Source organism: Abramis brama (genome assembly GCF_963993115.1).
Source record: "Abramis brama genome assembly, chromosome: 12".
Lineage (NCBI taxonomy): Eukaryota > Metazoa > Chordata > Actinopteri > Cypriniformes > Leuciscidae > Abramis > Abramis brama.
Window position 1 is genome coordinate 3,386,292 of NC_139974.1, and position 25,915 is coordinate 3,412,206.

The 25,915-nt window shown below is 37.7% G+C and overlaps 2 protein-coding genes across 3 annotated transcripts; one reads left to right on the forward strand and one right to left on the reverse strand.

The window, feature by feature from the left end:
- Nucleotides 1-5,210: 5,210 nt before the first annotated feature.
- LOC311093967 (uncharacterized protein) lies at nt 5,211-8,499 on the forward strand. 2 transcript variants are annotated; one of them, XM_084131675.1, is made up of 5 exons: nt 5,211-6,319; nt 6,470-6,591; nt 6,888-7,051; nt 7,143-7,275; nt 7,956-8,499. In XM_084131675.1, the coding sequence occupies exons 1-5, from the start codon at nt 6,238-6,240 to the stop codon at nt 8,460-8,462; spliced, it is 1,008 nt and encodes a 335-aa protein (XP_083987801.1). In that variant the 5' UTR covers nt 5,211-6,237; the 3' UTR covers nt 8,463-8,499. The 2 variants fall into 2 exon arrangements, with proteins under 2 accessions (XP_083987801.1, XP_083987802.1); XM_084131676.1 differs by having other exon boundaries at nt 8,001-8,499.
- An 8-nt stretch (nt 8,500-8,507) lies between these two features.
- On the reverse strand, nt 8,508-11,271 carry LOC311093956 (uncharacterized protein). The gene is made up of 2 exons (XM_084131656.1): nt 11,110-11,271; nt 8,508-10,531 (listed from the first exon to the last, which is right to left on the reverse strand). The coding sequence occupies exons 1-2, from the start codon at nt 11,223-11,225 to the stop codon at nt 9,325-9,327; spliced, it is 1,323 nt and encodes a 440-aa protein (XP_083987782.1). The 5' UTR covers nt 11,226-11,271; the 3' UTR covers nt 8,508-9,324.
- Between the last annotated feature and the right edge of the window lie 14,644 nt (nt 11,272-25,915).

The window sequence follows — 25,915 nt, forward strand, 5'->3', positions numbered from 1 at the left end:
TATGATTTAAGCTCTCAGCATGTGAGAATAGTGAAGAAAAAGCAGCCTCCAAATAAATGAATATAAAAACAACAGAAAAAGTATATCCTTTGATAGCACAAAATGTATATAAAGATGACTTGAATTAATACATAAGAATAGAATACAAGAGCCTGGCAGAAAATTATACAGGAATTTGTGAGGATGAAAATAAAAATGGTATACAATAAACAAGTTATGTCTAATGATAAATGGAAAGAGATAACCCTAGAACAAAGAAGATATGTGATGAGTAAAATAGAAAAATCAAGTATAAAAAGACTTGAACAGAATAAATTGTCAATAGAAAAGGAAATACAGCTCAATGAATAAAAATAGCTATGGATAAAAGAAGGATAGGATACATTGAAAATATTTAGGTTGTTAAAAAGAAACCGGTGTGACCAAAGAGTATAATAAAAATAAAAACTGTTTTGTTAATTAAATAGGTTAAATAAATTGAATTTATATTAGACAAAGCTGCTCAGGTGTCCTCAACAGCAGAGCCAATTCTATTTACAGATGAAAATTTTTATTCAATGAAAGAATAGAAAGTGAATAAGTAGGAGAAGAATTCGGCATTAAAATTATAGAAAGTGCAGACAATTTACATGGAGGAAGAGACTTAAAGAAAGTCTTGAGATTAAAAGTAAATATTGAATAAGAATAAAAATGAATATGGAGTAAAATTATAGAATGAAAAAAAAAAAGAATTACTATGAGCTTTACGAGAAATTCCTTAAAATATAAAAACGATTCTGGAGTAAAGACTAATTGGTGAAGAATATGCTCATAAAAACCTCAGTGAGATACATAAACTACCACGATAATATCCAATTAGTATCATGGATACAGAAGAAGTAAATAAGGCAATACAGAAGTTATTTGAGCAAGGAGTTAAGGAAGATTACTTCTGTAATAACAAACAGTCCTGTACAATTAATAGCAAAAATAGATAAAACTATTAGATAAGGAACAAATGAAAAATTAAACAGGGTACCAAAGTCAGATAGGCGTTATGGTATTAATACGGTTGAACAATTGAGGGAAGGTTAATTTCTCTTAAAATTGGATTTGGCTAGAGCTAGGTTATAAAGAAGGAAAAAGAACATATTGAAACCGTGGAAAAAAGGCTTTAAGTTAATTGGCTTACCAGGGCTGGATTAAAATTAAATAAATAAATAAACAAAGTGTAGTAATGGCAGATATGGTTAATTTAGGATCTTGGGTATCTGTAGGAAACAAAAGAATTAAGCAATCCATGAAAGAGCAGATAGCAGATCTAAAAACCCCAGAGAGTGTTAGAAAGATACAAAAAGAGGAAAGGGGCTCATGAATCATATGAGAAATATAATTCCTGAATTTATTCAGAAAAATAGACAAAAGAATGATACAATAAAAGGCAATAAATTGTGTTGTAGTGAATAGACAGAAAAACACTTCAAGAGTGTAAAAAGCAATTTTAAACTCTTAGAAGGAAGAGATGAGGAGAAAGCTCATGAAGTTGATCTATAGATATAGATTTAATTGGTTATCAATTAATAACAAGGAATAAAAAGAGCATGATACAAATATGTATAAAGTGTTAAAGCTGAAAAAAAGGAAATTTCTTTCTGTAGAGAAGAAACTAGCAGATATTAGTAAAAAATATGCAGAATTACGAGATCTTGCAAGAGAAAATAAAATAAATAAATAAAGGAATAGACTAAAATAAAATAGAACTAGAATAGACTACCGATAAAATAATGAAGGGGCATTAAACTAAAGATAAGTATAAAATACAAAAACCCAAATTATTTGAGCAAGTATAGGATAATACACTCTTAAATCCAAATTTGAAGATATTAAATAAAGAGCGTAAGCTGTGCCAGAAGAAATATAAAGGAAATTAAAGGCAAGATAGATAAATTAAAAACTCTTGAAGAAATAAGAGACCAGGGAATAGTCCTGGGTACAGCTCAATATGTAGAAGTTACAGCTGTATTAATTTAAGAGCACTAGAAGGGCTAAAAGAAATAAAAGCTACACAAATTATTATTATTATAACGGATAACAAAAAGGTTGAGACAAGTTTAAATGAAAACTTAAGACATTTAACGACAGAATAGGTGCGCTAAGTTTAACAGAAAAAGAATATGCTGAATTAAGGAAGAAGATTAATGAGCACGTTAGGAATTTAGACCTAGCAGTGATTTACCAGAGTCAAAGTAAAACACAGAGATAGCTTTAAGAAATAAAAAAATTAATTAATTAAATAAATAAGCAAGAATAATACGAAGAATTAAAATTAAAGAAAATGAGACGGTTGTATTGAAAAATACATGATTATATGCAATATTCTGTACAACTAAAAGTGATAATACAAATAAGCATATTAGTATTTTTTATTTGAGGAATAAATAGAGACAAGTTTGAGTAATGTGTTGAAATTGTGTTAGAAGGGGAAGAGTAAAATGGAAAAAATTAATAATGTTAGAATCACACCAGAAAGAATCGACCAAGGGGTTTGATTGGAAATAGCTGGACCTTTAAGTACTTGGTTAAAGTTTGAAAATAAATATATATTAGTAGCAGTAAATAGTCTTTGGGCAAATACTGTTAAAAACACTATTGTAAATACCTTTATAAAAGCAATCGAGTTACTGACAGTATGAGATAGACTCGAGAATATTAGGGTTAATAAAACAATGTACTTTGTCAGAGGAAAGTTATGGTTATATGAAAAGCGTACAGTTTTGCACAAAGCTTTGTGGAATGGACCAGAAAACAGTGTAATGTGCAGTAAGAACTTTACAACGTGTATTTAGAGCAAATTATAAGAACATAAGATTGAATGAAAAGAGTGAGAAGTCATTATATTGGCCATCTAAGTATAAACTGATTGTTCTTTACTATTGTTGTGAAGCGTCCTTGAGCTTGGAAGAGGCGCTATATAAATTAAGCATTATTATCAACTAAACCTTTTAAGGATTTAATTACTACGAAAGATAAAGTATTAAAAAAGTTGATAAATATACAATTAAGTTATTAGAAAGGAAGCATTGGATTAAGAAAAAATTGAGTTTGATGAAATAAGAAAGGAAGGAAAGACAAAGGCTCTTACCAACAGTGTAGAATAACTTATAGAGAAGAGAAGATTATGAATTACCTCTAACATGCTCTGGTGTGAAAAAAGAAAGTAAAACAATATAAAGATATAGGTTTCTTACCTATAGTTGTGATAACTGCGTTAAAAATCCTAAAATGGAACAGAACAGAACAGACTCATTCTAGCTTGTCATTGTGTGTGCGAGACAGCAAGAATGCAGAGTAATGGGGTAATAAAACTACTGTGTGTCTCTGGATGGAGCCAGTTAAAGTTAAGGAATACAATAAGCAAAGCTATGCAGGATTAAAACCGGTTAAAAACATGATATGAATGAAATAAAGCTAAAATAAACAAGAGGCTGTATTGGCAGAGCAAGTAAATGAGGCTGTAAACAAATACTGTAAAATTTGTTGGTAATGGCTTGGACATCTGACACCGTAAGTATACAAGACAACCCTTGACAGAAGGGGAATATGTGTTAGTAAATTTCTAGAAGGGGAATGAAGCTCAATTTAAAGTGAAAAATCTTCTAACACATAAAGCAAGAACTTGTAATCTTAAGAACTTGGAACTTTAGAAGTGAATACTGAAGAGTGACTAAGAAGAAGCCGAATGATTAATGACTGAGAGATGTCTTACAGAAAGCTCAACTTTATGTTATATCTTTCAGGAAAGGGAGAATCGAGATGTTGGACTAACAGAGATGTTCCAGAATAACACAGTGATAAGAGAAAGGCTTGTTTAAATCAAATGTTATGGTAAATTTTATGATAAACATAGCAGTAGTTGTGTTAGTATTCTGGGTTATAGTAACATTTAAGAAGAATTTGACTATAATAAATTAAGACACTGAAAAAAAAAAAGTGAGATATACCATAATATATAGATCCTGATTACAAAAAATGTGAATACATTTTAGTAACAATGGAGAGGAATAGTATACAATAGTATACAAAAGTAGTATGCAGAGATTAAGAAATCTAATTAAGAAATCTAATTTATAATTTAAAATGGTATAGTGAAACCGATAAAAGCTGAAGTAACCTTAAGAAAGTGAAAAGTATTTAGTAAGGAAAAAATAAGTTTTTAAAGATAGCATTACTTTAGATGACTAAAGTTATAACTCTAGATGACAATGTGCTAAAGATGCAATAGGAAATCATATATAATGTGTAGTTGTAAGATATTAAGAAAGATTAAGCAATCAAGTAAAAATCTAACTTGAAAAGCTGGAGAGATGAAACTGTATATGGGTAGGAAATTGGAAATGTGAAAATAACTAATGAAAATAACAAATATAAAAGATGAATGTTTAAGGCTAACATTTTCAGAGGAAAATGAAATTAAGACTCAAAGAGTGAGAACTAAAAAAAGTTGAAGCAATTACAAATGTAGAGAAATTGAATAACATAGATTATACAGTATTGATCAGATGACAATACAGTTTAGACTGTTTAATGTGCTGGATGATGTAATGCACAAGTATGGAAAAATAATTACAATAAAACTTAAGGGTCTGATAAAAGGCTCAAAGTTAAGGCATGATAGTAAGAATACAGTATAATGATACAAAATGGGTAAAATAGTATCCCATACCTACAGTCTTGATGAGATGAAGTAATAATTAGCTGGGAGATTCCTAAAGGAATCACAAAATATTATGTAAAAGACAAAATATGCCACAACAAGCATATACATGGAATTTTAGTGGTAATTTGGTAGAGGATGAGGAATTGTTCAATTTGAATAAATTCTTGACTGTAAAGTATTTTGGAGGAGTGAATCAAAGCATATATACGAATTGGCATTAGACTTGGATAGTAATAATAGAAGGAATGATATAAAACAAGGCATTGTTTAATGATGAAGCAAGAAAAATCCTTTTGCTAATTAAATAAGAAAAATAACAAATATATAGAACACTGAAGTGGATAGTAAATAATACTAGAATGAAATTAAATATAGTTACAATACTGTTTTGATTATTATTGAGTTGTCTGGTTTAGGAAGGATTTTGAGAATATTTTGTTTATCTGGAATATGTAAATTGTTAAAGGAATGAAAAAGGGGTATGAATAAATCCTATAGGGATGGCTAGTGTGACGTCACGACATCACTTCCGTGTCCAAGCCGCTGCGTCTAATGTAAACACAATGGCAGTAGCTAAGGAACCGGTCACTTTTTTTACGGTGACATCGTATTTTGCGGACACCCCAAAGTCCGTGAAAAAGGGTTTGAACTCGTACAACTCCAACAGAGTTGTAAATGTTAGTGTGCTGGCAGGTGGAAGTCTGAAAGGGAAAGTACAGGCTTCAATGAAAAGTAAAGTTTACGAGGTTGAGGTGAGGTCCCGACTCTTGAGTGACTCGTCAAATGGCACAAATTTCTATGACTTTTGTTGTTTTATATGAGCATAAAACAAATTGTTAATCAAACATTAAGCTGTCGCCCTTTACCATAAAAAGATTGTACATTTGTCACGGTTCAAACGTTACAAGTTTTTAGTAGCTACCGTTACCTCGCTAACATAAGGCTGTCGGCCACCAAGCTAACTTTACTGTACAAGTGTAACGTTAACTATTGTACTTAGCTATGTTAGAATAAGTACCTATGGTTTGTTGACAACTTAAAACTCTGGAAAAGTATTGCTCGCCCAATACAGATTAGACGTTACCTAACTAGTTGTTGGCTCCACCTAGTGCAACACAAAGATAAGAAAAACCTTTATTGATCTCACAATTCACTTGTTACATTCAGCTCTCAAGAAAACACTCAGGGTGTGCAGAATAGACAGGAAACGAACAATTAAATAGTAAATATAGGAGGTATCTTATACAGTGACTACCAGACTTCAGGGGGCAAAAAGTATAAACAATAAAAAAATAAACATACTATAATAAAAAAAAGTTAGCAGTGCAGGCTTACAGAGTGCACTACAAAGCTTTGCCTCTTAGCATTGTTAAGAGTTTTTTGTGAGGGTTAGCAAAGTTGATTTCACTCAGGTACACGTTGAGGGACAGGAAGTGAAGGCAAGTTCTTGCTCTTGTGCCATCGGGAGGTCCAAGTGCCACCATGTTGCAGCCCTCCTCATTTGGGCTGAGAAGAACTTCACCCGCACGGATGTCGAGTGTATGTGGAAGAGGCCCACGACACCCAAAACAGAGCAAATCACGGCCAAGAAAGTGTCTGTGATTGCACCTTCCACATCACAAGGTTAGTTCTTCGAGTAACTTGGAAATATCTGTCATGCTTTCTGTTTTGTTATCATTGGAAAAACAATGACCATATGTTTTCTTTTCATAGTAAAATCTAAGCCTGGGTTAGATAGCAGTTACCATCATATCCTTTATGCTATTTTTTCAGCTGGAATTAAACGCCCTGTCACCCCGGAGGACAGAGAATGGGCATCGTCATCTCTGGCACAGCTTGACCGTTTTACAGGTCTGGGTTGGATATTAGCTCCAGAACCTCCTGCACTGCCTCAGGTTTGACTTGTGTTTTGTTGTTTCATGTCCTGCTTTATCAGAAACTTCACATGTACACAACATTAAATCAGTTACAAAGATTGACGATATCCCTAGTAAGATGGTAAATTTAGTTTGACATATCCACAGATTTAAATTGCAAATCAGACATAAACCTGTTCAGACTTTAATTTTAACTTTATTCAAACCGCGCATTTCGTACACAAGGCAACTCAATATATGTATGTCTGTGAACAATGTTGACATGAAGGGATCTAATTGTTGTTATTCTGATTCAATGATATTTGTTGGGACAGACTTTTGACCCCTGCCATCACGTCAAAACTTTTGATGGGATATTGGCCAACTCCGGGTATTGTGAGGACAAAGCTCAACATCTCCTTTCATCCCTTGCTGTGAGCCCACAACAAAAGGAAGCCATCGAGAGGGCCACAGTTGGGCAAACTCAGAATGACTTATGGTAATAATACATACAAGGATCGATTGATTTCATGTGTACTAAAAGTCATTAGTGACTGTGAGGTTAACTGTTGTGTGTTTCTTTATAACAGGATGGCATATCGCAAGAAGAGAGTTACAGCCAGCAACTTTGGTCTTGTGTTGGCGGCAGTGAAGAGGAACTCTTACCCTCCTTCATTATTCAAAACGCTGCTTGGTCATTACAACTTCAAGCAAGGAGCTCATGTAAGTGATGGACACAAAGTTCTTTTAACCCTTGGGTACTGTAATAAAACATATCCTTTAGTTATATTTGTTATATGCTATCACACTCCTGGATCTTCCAAAGACTTGTGAAAACATCTGCTTTGGCACATTACTTTTTCTGCAGCATCAAATTTTAAGTAATACTCCCCAGCAACTCCCATTATAACCACAATTTTTCATTCAACCATGACACTGCAGTGAAATCACATATGAAAGGCATTCACAAGGTTAAAATCCATTATTTAAAAACAAAAAAATAATTGTTTTGATCAGGTCTGAGCTTGATGAATAGTGTTTGGGGAAAAAAGGTTGATCAAATTTTTTTATCAGAGGTTTTTTCAGCTGTAATGGTTGTGGCTTTTAAACAGCCAAAACTAGGTTTGAAAGGGTTGTAAATTTGCCCACAGTGTATTTTAGACCGTTTACATTATTTTTTATCACATATTCAAAATTTATGTACAATTAAGTTTCTTCACCAAAAATGTTTTTACTCTCAAATACAGTGAAGGTTATTGTCAATTAGTTCTACATATCACCCTTTGGTGGCAGAAAAAACCCACATAGAGACCCTAGGGTAATTTTTAAATCAAACAAGTGTAAACAAAGATTGTACTACAAGGGTTGGGCTGATATTTCTTTCCTTCTCTCCCTTTATAAAGCACCTTGTGATGCCATTGTGTATGAAATTCCCTTTCAACCCCCAGGCTTGTGATTGGGGAATCGTTCATGAGCCAAAGGCTAAAGAAGAGTACATGAAGCGCACTGGTGTGACCATCCAGGAGAGCGGAGTGTTTCTCTCTGACAGTGGCCTGCTTGGTGGCTCTCCAGATGGGACAGTATCTGCTGACTGCATCATTGAGGTGAAATGTCCTTATGCAGCCAGAAACAAGACCATAATTCAGGCAGCAGAGGCAAAGGACTTTTATCTCAAACTGGATGAAGTTACTGGCCTACTGAAAATGAAGCCGACTCACAACTACTGGCATCAAATTCAGGGCAACCTGTACCTTACGGGAGCTGGCACATGCCACCTGGTGGTATGGACTCCGCTGGATGTTGTAATTCTGTTCATCCATAAAGATCCAGCTTGGGCAAACAACATTAGTGTTTTAGAAATATTTTATAAGGACATTTTCCTGCCCCATATTCTCTCCGATATTAAATGATTAACCCTGCATTTGTTTACATGTTCTAAATAGGGATGCCAGGATTCAAATATATATAAAAAAGTAATATAATAAAAAGTAAACTTATAAATAGGCAGTAGAATATCATTATTATTATTATTATTATTATCATTATTAGCAATACCTATACCTACCTAGCTAGCTATAAGAAAGCAGATTTATGTGGATGTTTTTGAAAGATCTATGTCTTTCCATGTGCTTACACGGTTCATGTCCATTTTTACGTGACAAACGCGGCTGCACATGATCCTTTTTTTTTTTAACTCTTCCTTTGGCCGCTATGAAAATAAGATTTTCACATTTAACTTATGAACCTGCCATTGACTTCATGCGTTTGAGTGGATTTATGGACCGCGGTTATTGTAAAAATCAGTTAATCTTGACATTCCTAGTTCTAAAGCATTATTTTCAGTTTGAATGTTGTAGCCTCTCCCAATTTGTATATATCAATATCTGTGCATTTGTACCAGTTAAAATGATGTTTGTGTGTTTTGTTGTTTTATTTATTCTAAAAAAGAAAAAGAAAAGCAGTAACATGCAGTTCAAATAAATTGAGTGGGAGCAACATAATCAGTGTGAAGACTTTTTAATTGTCTTGTTCAGCTTCAGTTGCATCCAGGCTGTCAAACGGAACAAAATTATTCATTCAGCTTATGGAGGATCAAACACAGTTGTGTTGATAATATGTATAACAAACCTTTAAAAAAATATAACATTTAACATGTGAGTTTAGGAAAATTGATTAGCAAGTAAAAAACAACATTGATACAGTTCATATGGAATACAGTTAAAGAAAAATTCAATGCTGATGATGGCATTGTGGCAAACAGTGAGAGGAAATTCATGCTATTTCACGGAGGATGGGTGTCTGTAAATTTGTGAAAGAAACACACACTTTCAGTATCTTGTTTGCATGCTTTTTATACTGGTACGGAATGTATGACAAAATGTGAAATGTTTTCAGGCGCTGAATAGAACGCTCCACATGAACTCTTGCACTGGCAATAAGTCTGTTGTGGTTGATTTCCTCCATTGTGAACTGTCCGTTGACAAGGAATGTTGGGATGTTCAGTGAAACACCTGCAGGTAAAATGTCACGAATAGTGAAGCCCTTGTCAGCCATCACCATGTCACCTGCTTCTAGCTGTTGAAGTACTCCGCAGTCTGCTGTTATTGCTTTGTCCGATGTGCTTCCACCATACAGGTCACTGGCGAAGGTAATGAATCCATTAGGTGCCACACCAATCAGAGCCTTAAGCGTGGTACCTCCTTTGTAATGACTGTACAGATGACTTTGGGTGTCCAAACTTTCTGTGTTGGACACAGGTACTTCAGTACAGTCGAGCACAATCCGACAATTGGGAAATGGTTGGAAGCAATGTGGCAGGGAGGTTTGGTTCTTGAATCTGGAAGGAATTTTGTTTTCCATCATGCCGACATACAAAATGTCATACAGGGCACTGGAGATGGTGATAAAGATGTTGGTGACTGTGGCCCGGCAGCAGTTAAACCTCACAGAAAGGTCAACAAGACCACAATTCAGTCGGAGTTTCATCAAAGTCAAGAGCAGCTGATCGATTAAGGGCATTTTTTGGACGTTCCAATCAAAGTGATACTGGAGATCAAATTTGGAAAGAAGGGTCTCCAAAAATAAGACTGTGGCAGCATCTGGCAAGCCAGTGTAATAGTTGACTATGTCTGGGTGGGAGGATATTTGACTAAATGAAAATGTTTGTTTTTGTTTCTCCAATTCTTTCTTCAGTTTGTCATTTTCTTTTCTGAGCATCTTATTCTCAATTTCAAGCACCAAAACACTTGAACTACTTGGGGTCTTCTGAGCAGTGTCAAGGTGACTTGGGCCTGGTTCAGCTCCTCCTTCGTCCTCTACAGTCGCCGGGAGCATTTTCTTTTGCCGTTTGGTCGGCTGGCTGATGTGAGGAAAAGCCTTTCCCTCATTCCAGGCAAACCGTGTGGGCCCCGCTGCTTTGCCATGTGGAAAATGCCATCCACAGACCCTTGAGTTGTAGTTAGGTGTGAAATCTTTACGCCTGGATAAAAGAAAAAAACATTACATAAAGAACTCTGTGGCGATAAACAAAAAGAAGTAGGTTCTGCCAGTGCAGAACCCTTGTCCCTCTCACCCCTGTTCCACAAAAGCAACACAATTTGGCAACTGTATATACATAAATAGTGACTTTTATATTGTTAATGGCTTCATTCTCAAAAATGTAAATACTGACTTTATTCTGGTAAATTGTCACGTAAATCTAAAAAAAGGACTTGTAAACGACTTAATTCTGTAAAATATTACGTATATCTCGTAATTAATCTCGTTCATTCTTGTAAAATGTTTGTTTTTTGTAAAAAAGTTTAATATCTTACAATATGACTTTTCATAAATAACTAGCTAGTTGATTCTCATAAATAACGACTTTAAACTCAGTCACATTAAACTAGTAAATGGCAACTTTATTCCCGTAAATAATGACTTTAATCTCGATTATTTTATGTGGCCCCACTCCATCGTTAACAGCAACAGGTAACGTTATCTCGGCTAACGTTTAGCGCAAATACTGGCGCTAGCCCGCACTTAAATGTATTTTTCATGGTTAGATATCCAGCTTACCGTATCAGTTTAAGCCATCTCCTCTTCTCGTTGTCATCCAAAGGAAAGCGGTAGTAACTAATCGTTTTATTGACATCATTTCTGTTGTTACAACTTGGGACACAGCACTGCACCATTCTAGCCCAATTCGGTTTGGACACGGAAGTGACGTATTTGGCTACGATGACGTAGGCACTAGCCATCCCCATGACATTGACTTACGTACGGGTATACCATCACATAAGAGAATAGGTGTTGTGAGACTGTATAAAGCAACAAATGTCTAATAACATAGACAGAGAACTAGAGACTTGAGATATCAGCACATCTCAACTTGAAATACAGCAGACTGACCTCTACAATACCTTTTAGAGGCCTGAAGGAACATGCCATGTTCAACACTGGTAGATATACATTAATTATATCTGGGACAAGTGTTATCCAAAAATCAGAGTTATTGGATTTTAGTTAGAAATGATGAATGTATGAAATGTCATGAAATGTTATGGGAAAAAGAAGTTGCCTTGTCAATGGGAAGTCTGTGTAACACCTGTTTTGAAAAAAACAAATATAGTGATTTGGTATACTGAACGAGGCGTGATTGAGTATTGTGTAAATGTGTTTGACTTAGTAGAGCATCTTCATGTGGAAATAGCAGACAAATTTAAAATACATGTTTAAGGTGCTCTAGCCAGAGGCCCAAGAAATATATAGTGATTTATCAGCTCATAAAGTCTGGAGGAAAGAAGACCAGTTGTTTGTACATAGATTACGTGCAAGACGTGCAGAGAACAATATAAAAGTAATCAAATTTGATGAGGTATTTTATCTTATAAGAGCAAAGCAGTGATGGATCCACAAGTGAAAGAAAGGAAGACTCTCCCGATCCGATGGGCTCACCAGATTTTCAGGAGGGGTCGTGCAGCCAATGGGAAGGTAGAGATACCGAAAGCCCAAATTCCAACTGTCAATTTCTGCAAGAAATGTTTGATTGATGGATGTGGCCGCCCCTTTATCTGTGAAACCCCTGGTGGACAATTGGTCGGAGCTTGTTTGCATGAAGTGACAAATGGCAAACTAATGCGAGTTAAATTTGGATGTTATTTAGTTATAATAAAACAGAGTACAGAAATCTGGCCTTCTGGAAGTCCGGTACAGGGAAAAATTATTGAGAGTAAATGAATGAAACCAAAAATAAGAGACCTTGGGTGGAGCACTATATGAACATTTTTCAGATGAATGTCACTACTAAGACAGGCCAAGTATATGCTAAATTGTCAAAATATGACAAAAAGAGAGGGTGTTACATGACTTACTTGACTTTGGAAATAAAAGAATAAATTTGCATAAAGGGGCGTGTTGTGTGAAACATGCAATTTGTTCTTTTATGCCTCATAATATATAGGCTTCTAATAGGGTATTAAGTATAATTGTAACTTTGTGTAAGAAAAGTGTTGTATAAGAAAAACACTTTATAAGGTTTTTATAAGAAACCTTATATGGAAACAATGTAAAAGGTTTTTATAAGAAACCTTATTATATGAAAACACTGTATAAGGTTTTTATAAGAAACCTTATTATATGGAAACAATGTAAAAGGTTTTTATAAGAAACCTTATTATATGGAAACACTGTATAAGGTTTTTATAAGAAACCTTATTATATGGAAACAATGTAAAAGGTTTTTATAAGAAACCTTATTGTTAATAAAAACAATGTAAAGAGTTTTTATAAGAAACCCTTGAATCTGGTTCATTAGAAAAGACACTGAGACTTGGTTTTATAAACATGTTTTATTAAGAAATTGTCATTAAGAAAAGACACCACAACTGTTGTTTGTAAAGTCATTTATTGAGAAGATGGTTTATAGAGAGACACTGCAATTGGTGATGTAAAGTCATTTATTGAGAAGATGGTTTATAAAGAAAAACAGACCACACTGAATGTTGTAAGCATTTATTAAGCATATGGCAGAGTAGAGAGAAATTGAAAATGTATTAAAAAGAGCTTTTCCAAAGAAAGAAGAAAAATGCAATCATTACCGTCTAGGTGTTGCGGACGAGACACAGAAGATACAGCGATGAAGAAAAGGTCCAGAAAAAGGAGGACGGAGAGACAAAGGCTTTATAACCAAGTCCTAGGGGGTTTCCAAGAGAGGATGACCAATGAACAAGTTTTAGGGAGTTTCCAGGAGGAGATTTCTAAAGATGTCCAAAAGTTGATGGACTTTAAAAGAGCTGGAATGACATGTCCAGTCAGACGCTGATTCACCAAGGACGGCCTCTCCGGTGTTAGATGCCTTGCCATTGTGCCTCATGAAGATTAAAGCTTGTAAATTATTTGGTTTTGATTTACTTTTATTTTTATTGTATATATTAGTACCGTTTATGTAAACTAGTTAACCTATATTTAATAAAAAATACATATAATTGAAATTAAGAAGCTCGCCTGTTTTACAAATTATTGAGCTGAACTAAACCACGGAGCAGTCTTTCGACTGAATTGTAAGTATGGAAATTTATATACTTATTGTTTAGAACGAATTCGACTGACTTTACCTAACCTGAGAATAAACAAAATAAGGTAGAAGGTGTCTATATTTAAGACCCAAACAAGGGGTTAAATTAAGCACCATAAAACAAAGTCAATTCAGCAGTCAGAGATGAAACTCAGAGTCCAGCTGTGTGTCCATGAAGAGTGACCGTTCTGGACAAACCAGTGAAATCAACTGATCTGAGGTACAGCATTAATGTCTGGATGGAGAGATAGAAAGAACTAACTAGATCCTTCTATGTGAGGTTTATCTGCCAAATTAACTATATTAATGCTTGTCTCAATTCTATTATATCTGTACTATTCTATTACTTATACCATTACTTTTACCTCTTTAATTTGTGGTAATCTATTATTGTAATTTTACAATCAAAAATACACTGTATTACAACTCTATTATCTCTTTTCCCACCATTGATGGAAATTTCCAGCTTTCCGTTGTAACACTTCAAATTAAAGACAAAATGAAACACAAAAAATAAGTGGGAACCACATCCAATTATATTTGCCAAACAACAGACCATATGATATTATATTAAATATAACTGGGCTCTTTCTTGCAAGAAAATGATATCTATGAAAAGTTTCAGTCAGGATTCAGGCCGCATCATAGCACTGAAACTGCGCTCGTTAAAATCACAAATGATTTACTTTTAGCTTCTGACCAAGGCTGTATCTCAATAGTAGTTTTACTTGATCTTAGTGCTGCGTTCGATACTATAGATCACACAATACTCTTAGATCGACTACAAAATTATACTGGTGTTCAAGGACAAGTATTAAGCTGGTTTAGATCATACTTATCTGACCGCTACCATTTTGTCTATTTAAATCAGGGGTGGGAAACGTCCGGCCCGCAAAAGAGTTTGATGCGGCCCGCAAGTCAATTCCCCCAAAAAATAATAAATAAATAAATAAAAAATTCAGAAACAAAAATCTCAGCAATTACTTTTCCTGTGATAGAAAACACAAAATAGGCAAAGTGGCAAGCAGCACGAGTCCACAAGCCGTGAGAGCAGGGCGTGGCCAGTAGCGCGAGTGTTAATGAGTCACCTGAGTTCAAGTTCAAGCACCGGTTTCAAGTTTCTCACGGATGAACTTCGGGGGCGCGCGCGCCGCACCGGTTTCAAAAAAATAACGCAGTCAGCACCGCCGCACAGTCTTCTGTCAGAGTCAGACCAGATGTTGTCAGGCTATATGTCAGTAAAACTCAGAAAAACTAACTTACGTCGTGCCAGCCGTTTGCTCGCGGCGCGCACTCTTCAATCACGCAAATGCGGCGCGCCCTGTATCACGCAAAATAAACTAGCATGTAACGTCGTGTTCTGTCGTCAATTAAGTATTGAAATAACCAAAAGTGAGATTAAAGCTGCGTCAAAACTCTATGTCGGGGCTTTTGTATTTCTTTGTAGGCTACATAAATGTTACACATTTTGGCGTAGCCCTACTCAATTTTCATTATTAATATTCTAACATTTTATCAATATTGCAAAGTCATCAAAACTGACTAAATATTTTGTGACCAAAAATGTGAAAAATCTAGCATCTACATCTAGCCTAAATGATCGTTCATGACATTCTTTTAACTATAAGCAACCCAATTTGTCTAGATCTGTATTATTTCCTTTGTATAATGAGCTTAAATATTGCTGCACAGTCGTGTGATTTAGTCTGCTTGAATAACATTATTACAATGTATTCCTATTTAACTCTGATATGTAGCCTATATATAAGGTCCTCGAATGTGTTCGAATATTTCACCAGCATCAGCCTTTTCACAGTTTGTATCACTCCGCTTGTCTGTGTTTGCGCAACTTGCATCATTAAGCCAGTAGGTGGTGACAACAAGTGACTTTATGAGTGAACAATTGAAATTTAATTGAACTGATTTAATAGTGCCAAAAACATTGATTAACTCAAGAAAGAAACAAGTTGCTGAAACCAATCTTTAATGCTAAAAAGTTTACATTATGCAAAATAATCCTTGAAAGATTTCTCATTTAAGGCCATTCCTGTTTGGAATATGTGATTGTGTATTGTCAACAATAAGCAGAAACATTTTGCATTTCCATTTTCTAGTGTGGATCATTCATTACAACATTTATCCTCATTCTCATGTTTAAGAATCTGTTATCTGCTTGACAAATAATTTATGCTACTGCCCACTGACATGCTTTAAAAGCTATTGTTATCAAAAAATGTTGGCCTTCAAACACCTTAAAATGCACATATGTAGGTCTGAGAAATCAAATTTTTCTCGGGGGGGCATGCCCCCGAACCCCCCTAACTACCTCACCTTTCAATGTGTGTGTCTGTGTGCTAATATGGGCTGGTGTGGCTACAGTGCCAGGACTGAATTTTTTAACCAGTCTGCCCCCTGCATATAGGCCTAAAATATACATTATTCTCTGTATCGAATCATGTTATCTTGTTACCCAGCCCCTGATGTTTCGGGCTCAGCCCCTGGTGTTTTTAAAACCTAGAAACGCCCCTGCTCATTACAATGGCCCTTAAAGAATGTTAAAAAATTGTAAATGGCCCTTGTTAGGAAAAAGGTTCCCCACCCCTGATTTAAATGGAGAAAAATCGATCATAATTCCAGTAAACTATTGAGTGCCGCAGGGATCTGTGTTAGGCCCTCTATTATTCTCAAAATATATGATGCCACTTGGAAATATTATAAGGAAACATGGAATTAGTTTCCATTGTTATGCTGATGACACACAAATCTATATTTCATCACGGCCGGATGAAAACGCTAAATTATCCAAATTGACAGAGTGTGTTAAAGATATAAAAGATTGGATGACACGTAATTTTCTTTTATTAAATCCAGACAAGACAGACTTATCGGTTCAAAAAAACGCCCACAGAACCTCTCACAATACAACTTTGACATCGTAGGATGTCCTGTTACTTTATCCTCTACAATAAAAGACCTGGGTGTTATACTCGGTTGTAACCTGTCTTTTGAAAATCATATTTCGTATGTTACAAAAACAGCCTTTTTCCACCTTAGAAACATTGCTAAGCTACGTAATATGCTATCAGTTTCTGATGCAGAAAAGTTAGTTCATGCATTCATGACCTCGAGACTAGATTACTGTAATGCTTTATTAGCCGGTTGTCCTGCATCCTCAATAAACAAGCTACAGTTAGTCCAAAATGCCACTGCTAGAGTTCTTACTAGATCAAGAAATTATGATCATATAACACCGATTTTATCATCACTACATTGGCTACCTATAAAGTTCCGTATTAAAGGAGCTGTATGTAAGAAATCTATTTCAATTAATCATAAAATGGCCCTGATGTGTCACTAGACATTAAGAAATCATGTTCATTTCAAATACTTATATCACTGACAACAGTAGTATGGCTAGGATATTGTCATTTAAAAAGTGGACTTGCAGCCCTCAACTGATGTTGATGTTGTCATTTTGTGTTTTGGCCTGACGCGCCTCCCTCCACCTATCTACCAATCACGAAGTCAGTAGTGTTTCAGGATCCGGGTTGCCAGCTTTGCTCTAACCTACCCTAACTCTAGTCGGATAAAAATGTCTAACGTTACTAAATCAAAAATACATCGTTATAATTCAGAAATTCGTCGTGACAAAGTCCGAAATAAAACCAGAATTTGTATTGGAGATGCTTTTGAAAGATGGAGACGGCTGAAAACGGAGAAGAATTTGAACACAGACGCCAACGTTGCTAATTTTCTCCTGGACAGGTAAGATTCATCTATGCTTGGCTAACTTGTACTTGATGTCAATGGACATTTCATATATTCATGACAGTCGAACAAAGTTATGCCTGTTCGTGCAAAGTAATGTAACGTTAGCTCACATGGACGTATGCTAACATCAGCAATGCATTATAGGAGCCCGTTTCTCTGTCATTATGCTGAGACGCTGAGGAAAACAACATTAGCACACCCATATGGCAATTTGAAACGTAATTGAGACAGAAGCCTAACTTTACCTCATAAGAAATGATTCGTCATTCGTTCTTCACGTATACCGTGGACTAAGTTACACATGCTGCAAGTTGACCTGTATTTCACATATTTTAGCGTGTTATGGACGTGTGCTGCAGGGTATTAAAAAAATACAGCTGGCCACTTTCACTTCATGAATAGCTGTATCTTTGATATTGGTTACACACATAGATATCATATATAATATCTATGGTTACACATAGTGACATAGGCTTGTGCTTGTACTTACATTGATGACAGATACATAACGTTACAAGTTAGACTAACAGCTACCGTTCTGTCTGTCACATACGAGCATAAGTTACATCTTTACGATTATGCTGTCACATACGAGCATACATCTTTACGATTATATACGAGCATAAATCTTTACGATTATATTTAACTAATGACAATTAGTACATATTTTAAATACATAATTACTTATCAAAATATCTATAGCATAAACATAATTAACAGAAAAAAACTTTCTGTGTACGTCTCGTCGTCACTTGCCATTGGAAGATCATTGAAGCAGCCTAAGTTTCTGCTGAATCCTCCAGCTTATCTGGCAACCTTGAGTCAGGGGGTAGGGGGAGGAGATATGTAACGGGTACCGTGGCGACGGCACCCGAAAGGGACAGATTATTCTCCTGTAACACACAGGAGAGAAACGAGGAGACAGTGTGTCACGTTCAAGCTCTTTGGAGTAAATTTATTCACAATATGTTCATTAAACAAATCTCTGTTTCTCAGAGTCACATTATGCTTCACATATCACATTTTCAATGTCTTCTTAACATTATAATGACTTTCAGTGTTCATGTCAATTCACAATCTGCAATAAAATAAACTTCTCAATTTCACATTCTTGTTCACTGACTCTGTGTTTTTATATTTCACACTATTCATCAAAAAAGAAATACAAAAAACCATAGTAATATACCTCAATTACTTATCTTAAATGATTAAACATTTCTATTCACAATATTTTACCAGTATCACATTAATACGATGCTGCAAATCACTCTCAGAATTATTAATATACTTCAAATATAACTTTAAACCTTATTTTACACATTAACCATTATCAATTGACATTCAACACACATATATAGTACATAGACATGTGCCGGTATTCGGTAATGCGATAAATCGCGGTAATGAATATGCACGATATTGTTATCGCGGGCACTTCAAAATACCGTGAAAAATAAAAGATCTGAATTTAGATTTTTAGAACGCGCATTATAGCTTATTTTCCATCAACCACTTAAACAAACACTGCGTATATGCTGCGCGAAACGCGTGCGCGCGCTCTCTGATGTAAACAATCGCCACGTGTATAAGCATGCGGCCGGTGCGCACGTCTAGTCTAATGTAAACAGTCCTCACACGGAGAATCAGCGGTGGAAGGAGGAACGCCGCCGCCTACAGTCTATGGCCGCCGCCGATCTATCCGGATCCATCCCGCTTCTAAAAGCAGAGCTGCCAACTCGACGCATTCAGCGCGAGACTCTTCACACGCTCACGCCACACATCCGTTCTCTCACGCAGAGAAAAATCGCGGAGCAAAGAGGACACGAAGACCGTCAAACAAGACAGAGCAGGTTACTTTTGATATGAAACAGGAGAACAATTGTGTCACAGAACGTTACATTTAAACCATTTAATGACCAGCAGCATGTTAGATGACTAAAACAAATTGATAAAGAGGAGTATTTTGCTGATTATGTGCACTGCACTTTTTTTTACCTATTTATTATATTTTTACTTGTCATTACATAATTGTTATTAATAATAACAATTATGTAATGACAAGTAAAAATATAATAAATAGGTAAATTATAATGAAAACCACCGTATATTTGATTTAATTAGTTATTTGTAACCTTTAATAATACCAGCTGATAGGGCTCTATATGGTTACATAGCATTATGTGAGATATTTTTTTTCATGAGAAAAAAATAACTTGTGGGCTATCTACTGTAGCCTTCCTAATATTTATCCAAAATTAGCCAATATTGAATCAAGATTTAAATCAAATCCCAAGTATTGAATTGAAATCGTTAAATTTGTGTTAAGCAATACAAACAGTAGCCTACCAGTCATTGCACCATGTAATCATTGTAACATGTTGTCACTAAACTTAATAAAATTTAGTTTAGTTACCAAATGTTTTGACAATCACAATTACACCTTGTGATGCAAGTTTATTTTATTTTTTACACACCCCCCCCCCAATCCATCTGTTTCTCATGTGCAATTAAAATATCGTGATAATACCGTATACCGTGATAAAAGCTCACTCAATTAATCGCAGCATGAAAATGTGATACCGGCACATGCCTAATAGTACATTAAACAATACTTATTAACCTTTAAAGCTTATAGGATACCTTCATGTGCATTTGTATAAGGAAAAATGTATATTTTTAACTGACGCGCTCACAGACGTTACATGTGCGTTTTCAGTAGGCCGCTAATCGGTCGAGCTTTTCTCTCTTGCTTAAATCAAACTCAAAAACAACCTCTGACGACCATCACTTCTCTAAAACAATTCACTTATACTCTAAACACATTTCAGCATGGTTAAATTCAACTTTAAAGTGTTTTTATACATTTGCCCACCTGTAACACACAGGAGAGAAACGAGGAGACAGTGTGTCACGTTCAAGCTCTTTGGAGTAATGAAAAACTCACGACTCGCACAGCTTAACACCCATCGCTCGACTCTGCCCCTAACGGTCAGGAGTAGCATTGCACACTTCTCTTTTTTTTTACAAGGAATCACATTACAATAAAACCCTTCCGAATGTTTTTTTTTTCTAAAATAACACAATAACATATTCAAAATGAAACCAATAATTTTGAATATACCTAAAGTACAATTACAATACTTGTGTGATCGTCACACACTTCCCAGCAGAAAGAAATGGGTCCCACCATTTTCTTCTCTACTTATCTAACTCAAAGCCTCTTTTAACAAGCAACCGGAACTGGCAATATATATGGTGTTGCTGGTACCGTATAAGGCATGTATGTAAATAGGGGGTAAAGGGTAGAATAAGGGTTAAGTGGACATGTTGGGGTTGAATAAGGCATAAATGGGTGCAAAGGTTGAGTAGTCTGAGGTACAGGGTAAACAGGTGATTGTAAGTGTGTGTTTGCCATATTAACTGTGGCTTGTGTTGTCTGTGTAGGCTGACCAAAGTTCTCATATGTGAAAATCTGTTTAGGTCGTCGCTCCCGACTTGACCTTCTGACCTGGGTCTGATTATCTGGCACTGCACTGACTAGAAACTGTTCCTCTTGACTGAACGCTGGATCCACATCATATCCATCTTGTTCCTCAGGTCCTGCAGCAACAGACTGGTCTTCCTCCTCTCCGGGTTCCTCTATCTCTGCGTCTTTTTCGGGCATCAGGTCTGCTTCAGGTAAGTAGTGCATTCTAACTCTCTCTTTTTCCTGGACAGGTACTGGAGTTGGGCGACCCAGAGTGATGGCAGGTCGTTGTTGTGGGGCTGCTGTAGGTATCTCCTGTATCCTTTCTACTGGTACCCTCAGCCAGTAACGATGGCCATCTGAGTCATCATCAGAATTTGAGTCGGAGTCTGATTCTTCCTGCAGATCTGCATGTTTTGGGCCGTTGGTACGTTGAGTCTGGCAATTACTTTTCTTTGTGATCTTTTCAGGGGCGTCATGGCATGGAGGAGCTTCAACTGGAAGATCATTTGCTAATAACAACAGATTACGGTGTAATGTCCTTGTCTTTCTCTTGTCTCCAAACTCAGGGTAGACTACGTATACTGGGTTATCCGCGAACTGTTCTTTCACAACGTAGATCGATTTCTCCCAATATGACCGTAGTTTTCCTGGTCCACCATGCTCACCAAGGTTCCTGACCAAGACTCTGTCGCCAGGCTGTAATACCACTCCCCTTGCTTTCTTATCATAAAGCACTTTGCCCTTGGCACTGGCCTGTTTACTACTCTCGTTAGCAATTCGATAAGCCTCCGACATCTGCTTTGCCCACTTCTTCGCATATCCCTTTGGTGAGTCAGGCTCTGTTTCTCCAACCAACCCAAACAGCAAGTCAACGGGAAGGCGAGGATGACGACCATAAAGAAGGAAGAAAGGTGAGTAGCCTGTCGACTCGTGCCGAGTACAGTTGTACGCATGAATGACTTGTGGAATTTGATCTTTCCATCGTTCCTTTTCTTTCTCTGGCAACGTTCTTAGCATCTGGAGTATCGTCCGATTAAACCGTTCCGCCGGGTTCCCCTGGGGATGGTATGGTGATGTTCTCGAATGACGAATACCTGACAACTGTTGCAACGTACGAAAGAGCTCGTTCTCAAATTCACGGCCTTGGTCGTGGTGTAACTTTGATGGATACCCGAAGCGGAGGACGAAATCATTAAAGATGCGCTCAGCTGCCGTTTTCCCACTCTTATTCTTTGTCGGATATGCTTGAGCGAATCTTGTAAAATGATCAACGACCACGAGGATATATTCGTAACCCCCACGGCTGGTCTCTAGGTGTAGATAATCGATACACACCAACTCCAGTGGCGAGCTTGATGTGATACTACCCATTGGGGCGCGAACATGAGTAACTGGCTTCTTTGATTTTATGCATGGACATTTCCTCGTGATATGTTCTTCGATCTCTCTAGCCATGAAGGGCCAATAAAATCTCTCTCTGGCTAGATTGAGGACTCTTTCCGTGCCGACATGGGCCATTTCATTATGGAGTTTCTTCAAGACAATGTCTTTGTACTTAGCAGGGAGCACCAACTGCCTTCTTTCATTAGCACGCCTGTACAAGAGACCATTCTCCAAAACTAACTTTCCCCATTCATGAAATAGTCTTCTAGTGGCTCCACTAGCCGCCTTCCGTATCTCGTCAGTTAAAGGTGTACCCGCCTCTTTTAACTTGACTATTTCACCGATGGCTTCATCTGCATGTTGTGCCTCCACAAGCTCATCGTGGCTGATTGCAGTCAAGTGATCAAATGAGGGGGATGAGTCGGCTTGGGAAGAGATGTTGAGAGCCGCCACCCACGGTACATCTTTCAGTTTGGCTACTTTACTTCCATCCCATATCGCACGAACCACGTCTTCGGTACACTCTTTGGTACAGGACTCAGCATAGGCCTCAATGTTTAAAGGAAGACGCGACAGCGTATCGGCATCGATGTTAGCCTTTCCTGGTCTGTACTTTATGTCAAATCTGAAATCAGAGAGTTCTCCTACCCACCGATGGCCTACTGCATTTAGCTTGGCTGTAGTCATAACGTAGGTCAGGGGATTGTTGTCGGTGAATATTGTGAAATGGGGTGCGTAGAATAAGTAATCCCTAAACTTTTCACACACGGCCCACTTCAAGGCTAGGAACTCTAGCTTTCCACTATGCAGGTGGTAGTTTCGCTCAGCTGCAGTCAAAGTCCTAGACCCGTACCCAATGACTCTTAACTTGCCATTCTGATATTGATAAAGAATCGCGGTCGGTCGAGGGCTTTCTGATGCTCGGTGGCCCACTCCACAGGTGTTCTGGATGGTAGTTGTGGACCTTTACTTTTTCCACGTGCTACAGCTGCTTGTCCTGGCTTGACTTGTAGTAGCTCATAGATGGGCTTTGCTATCCTTGAGAAGTCCTGAATGTAGGAACGGTAATAGCCCAGGAACCCGGTGAGCTTTCTTACATCTCCCCACTGTCTGTGGTGTTCTGCTGGCTAACGACCGCACTGCATCCAGGTCTTTGGGATCAATTCTCACTCCCTGAGCTGACACAAGACGACCCACATATCTTACTTCTCGTCGGAATAACTCACATTTTTCAGGTCTCAGTTTCACTCCATGTCGCTGAAGAGCTTGGAGTACTTTACGGACCCCTTCCACGTGCTCATCAAAGGTTTTTGCGTAGCAGAGAACGTCGTCAAGGTACGGAAGACAGCAATCATCTCTCAAGGAACTCAACATCTCTTCCATACTCCTCTGGAAAGCTGCTGGGGCATTGGAGAGGCCAAAAGGGATACGCACCCATTCATATAGCCCCCAGGGGGTAATGAAAGCAGTGAGGTGCTGGGAGTCCTTGGCGATAAAGCCCTGATGATAAGCCTTTCCTTGGTCAAGGATGCTGAACCAGGAAAAACCACCGAGGCTATCAGTCAGGTCTTGTATCCTAGGTAGGGGATGTCGATCAGGGATGGTCTTCTGATTCAAGAGACGATAATCGATACAGAGGCGGAGTGTACCGTCTTTCTTTCGGACGCAGACCACTGGAGCAGCATAAGAGGACTTTGACTTCACAATCCAACCTTTCATGAGCAGATCTTGTACATACTCCTTCACCTCTTTGAACAGTGGTTTGGGCACCGAAGAGTAAGCTCTCTGCACTGGAATCTCGTCTTTGAGTGAGATAGACATCTGTAGACTAGGAATACATCCAATATCATGACTGTCTTGTGCAAAAGCAGCCGATTCCTCCCACAGCATTTTCTCGACTTTCTCTTGTTCCTCAACACTAAGGTGGCTGAGGTCCACACGGGGCTGCCATAACGCTGGAACACTCTGTTTAACTGGGGCTGTTGCTGCTTTAACGACTGTTACTCTGGGCCTGGGGCTCTCTAATGGATTGTTCTCAATCACTCTAGCCACCGTCTGGACGCTACCAAGGGCTGTCTTCCTTGGTATTGTAACAGGATGCTTCGTGATATTTCTCACTGGTATTATGACATAAGGTCTCTTTGCGGTCTGTAGTTCTAGTAAGCCCTCCTCAATCTCAAGCTCGGTGAGATGGCCACTGTTCTCGTTAGGTTCAAACAAGAGAAGAGGGTCTGACTGGTCTACAGCGGATGGGACCTGACACTTCACCCAGGCTACTTGTCCGGCTGGGACTGTAGTCTCATAATTACCAGTTCTTATCAATCTCTGATACATGGAGGGTTTGTCAGTCTGAATGAAGTTCATCAGCAGCTCAACTTTCTCAGCAGGAACCGATATTGCGTCAGATAGAAGCGTGGTAAGTGCTGGAACAAGTTCTTTTGTTCGACTCTGAATCACTTCCTCTAGGACATTAAATCCAAGTAGTGGCTGTGCAAGCGGAATGCTACAGATGAGAAAAGGCACCATGATTGACTGGCTAAGCGCACCATTTCCACTGAAACTGACTGCAATAAGGACCCAGCCATCAAAAGGGAGGATTTCTCCATTCACCGCGTGCACTTCCAGCTCTTCTCTCTCATCAAAGATTTCACTAAGCGGCCTAATGGGTGTGTTTGGTAGATACTTCTCTTTCCAGCTTTTATCTATCATGCTCACCTGGGCTCCAGTGTCCAGTAAGGCATTGACTGTCAACCCATTGAGGTCACATCGTGCAAGGGCTTTGGCTCCAATGAACTTGGCCAGACGTCTACTGGTTTGAGTGGGTAAAGAGAGAGAAAGTTGGTTATTGACTTGTTCATTGTTTTCTTTTGGTCTTTGATTAACTGAACTTGTCTCTGTACGACTCTCAGAGCTCCGTAGGCTACCCTCAGCACTGTGGGACTGAACGTGAAGCCCGGTCACTGCTTGTCCCGTGGCAGAAACCGGCTCCAGTTTTCCGGACGCTTGGGTTTTTTCAAACAGCCTACTGCTCTGTGACCGTCCTCACCACAGTAGAAACAATGAGTGCAACCTGGGCGGCTCTGTTCGAGGCAATTAGCACAGCTATTTGGTCTGGTTTTCCTTTGATCCACTTTAACTTGACAATGATGGCAACATTCTGGGTTTTGAATCTGCTGGGGTCTTTGCAGTAGTTCAACTTTATTCATTAACTCCTCTACTTTCTCAGTTAACTGCTGAAGTACATCAGTCTTTGACTGTTTGTCTGGAACATCTTTCTTTGTACTACTGCCTTGTACTGCTGCCGCTCCAAGCTCTGTGCTATTCACACTTATTTGTTTCTGCTTCACAACCGACCCCAAACGTCTCTGTCTCTCATTCTCAATGTTTGTTATCTTCATCATTTGCTTTAAGATCGTCTCGTCAGACACGCTGCTATCTGAGAGAAATGGTTTCAGTTCTCGACGTATGTCGTTATGCTTATGGCTGAGACCCTGATACACGGCGTGAAGGAAAACGTCTTGAACTGTGTTCGCATTATACTTCACTTCTGTGTCAGCGTATTTTGAAGCGAACAGGATCTTTTGTTTGAGGCCTATCACTCGATACAAGAATTGTTGTGGAGTCTCGCCGTCGTTTTGTTTTGTGCACATGAGCTCTTGGAAAAGTTCTGTGTTGCTTCGCCCACC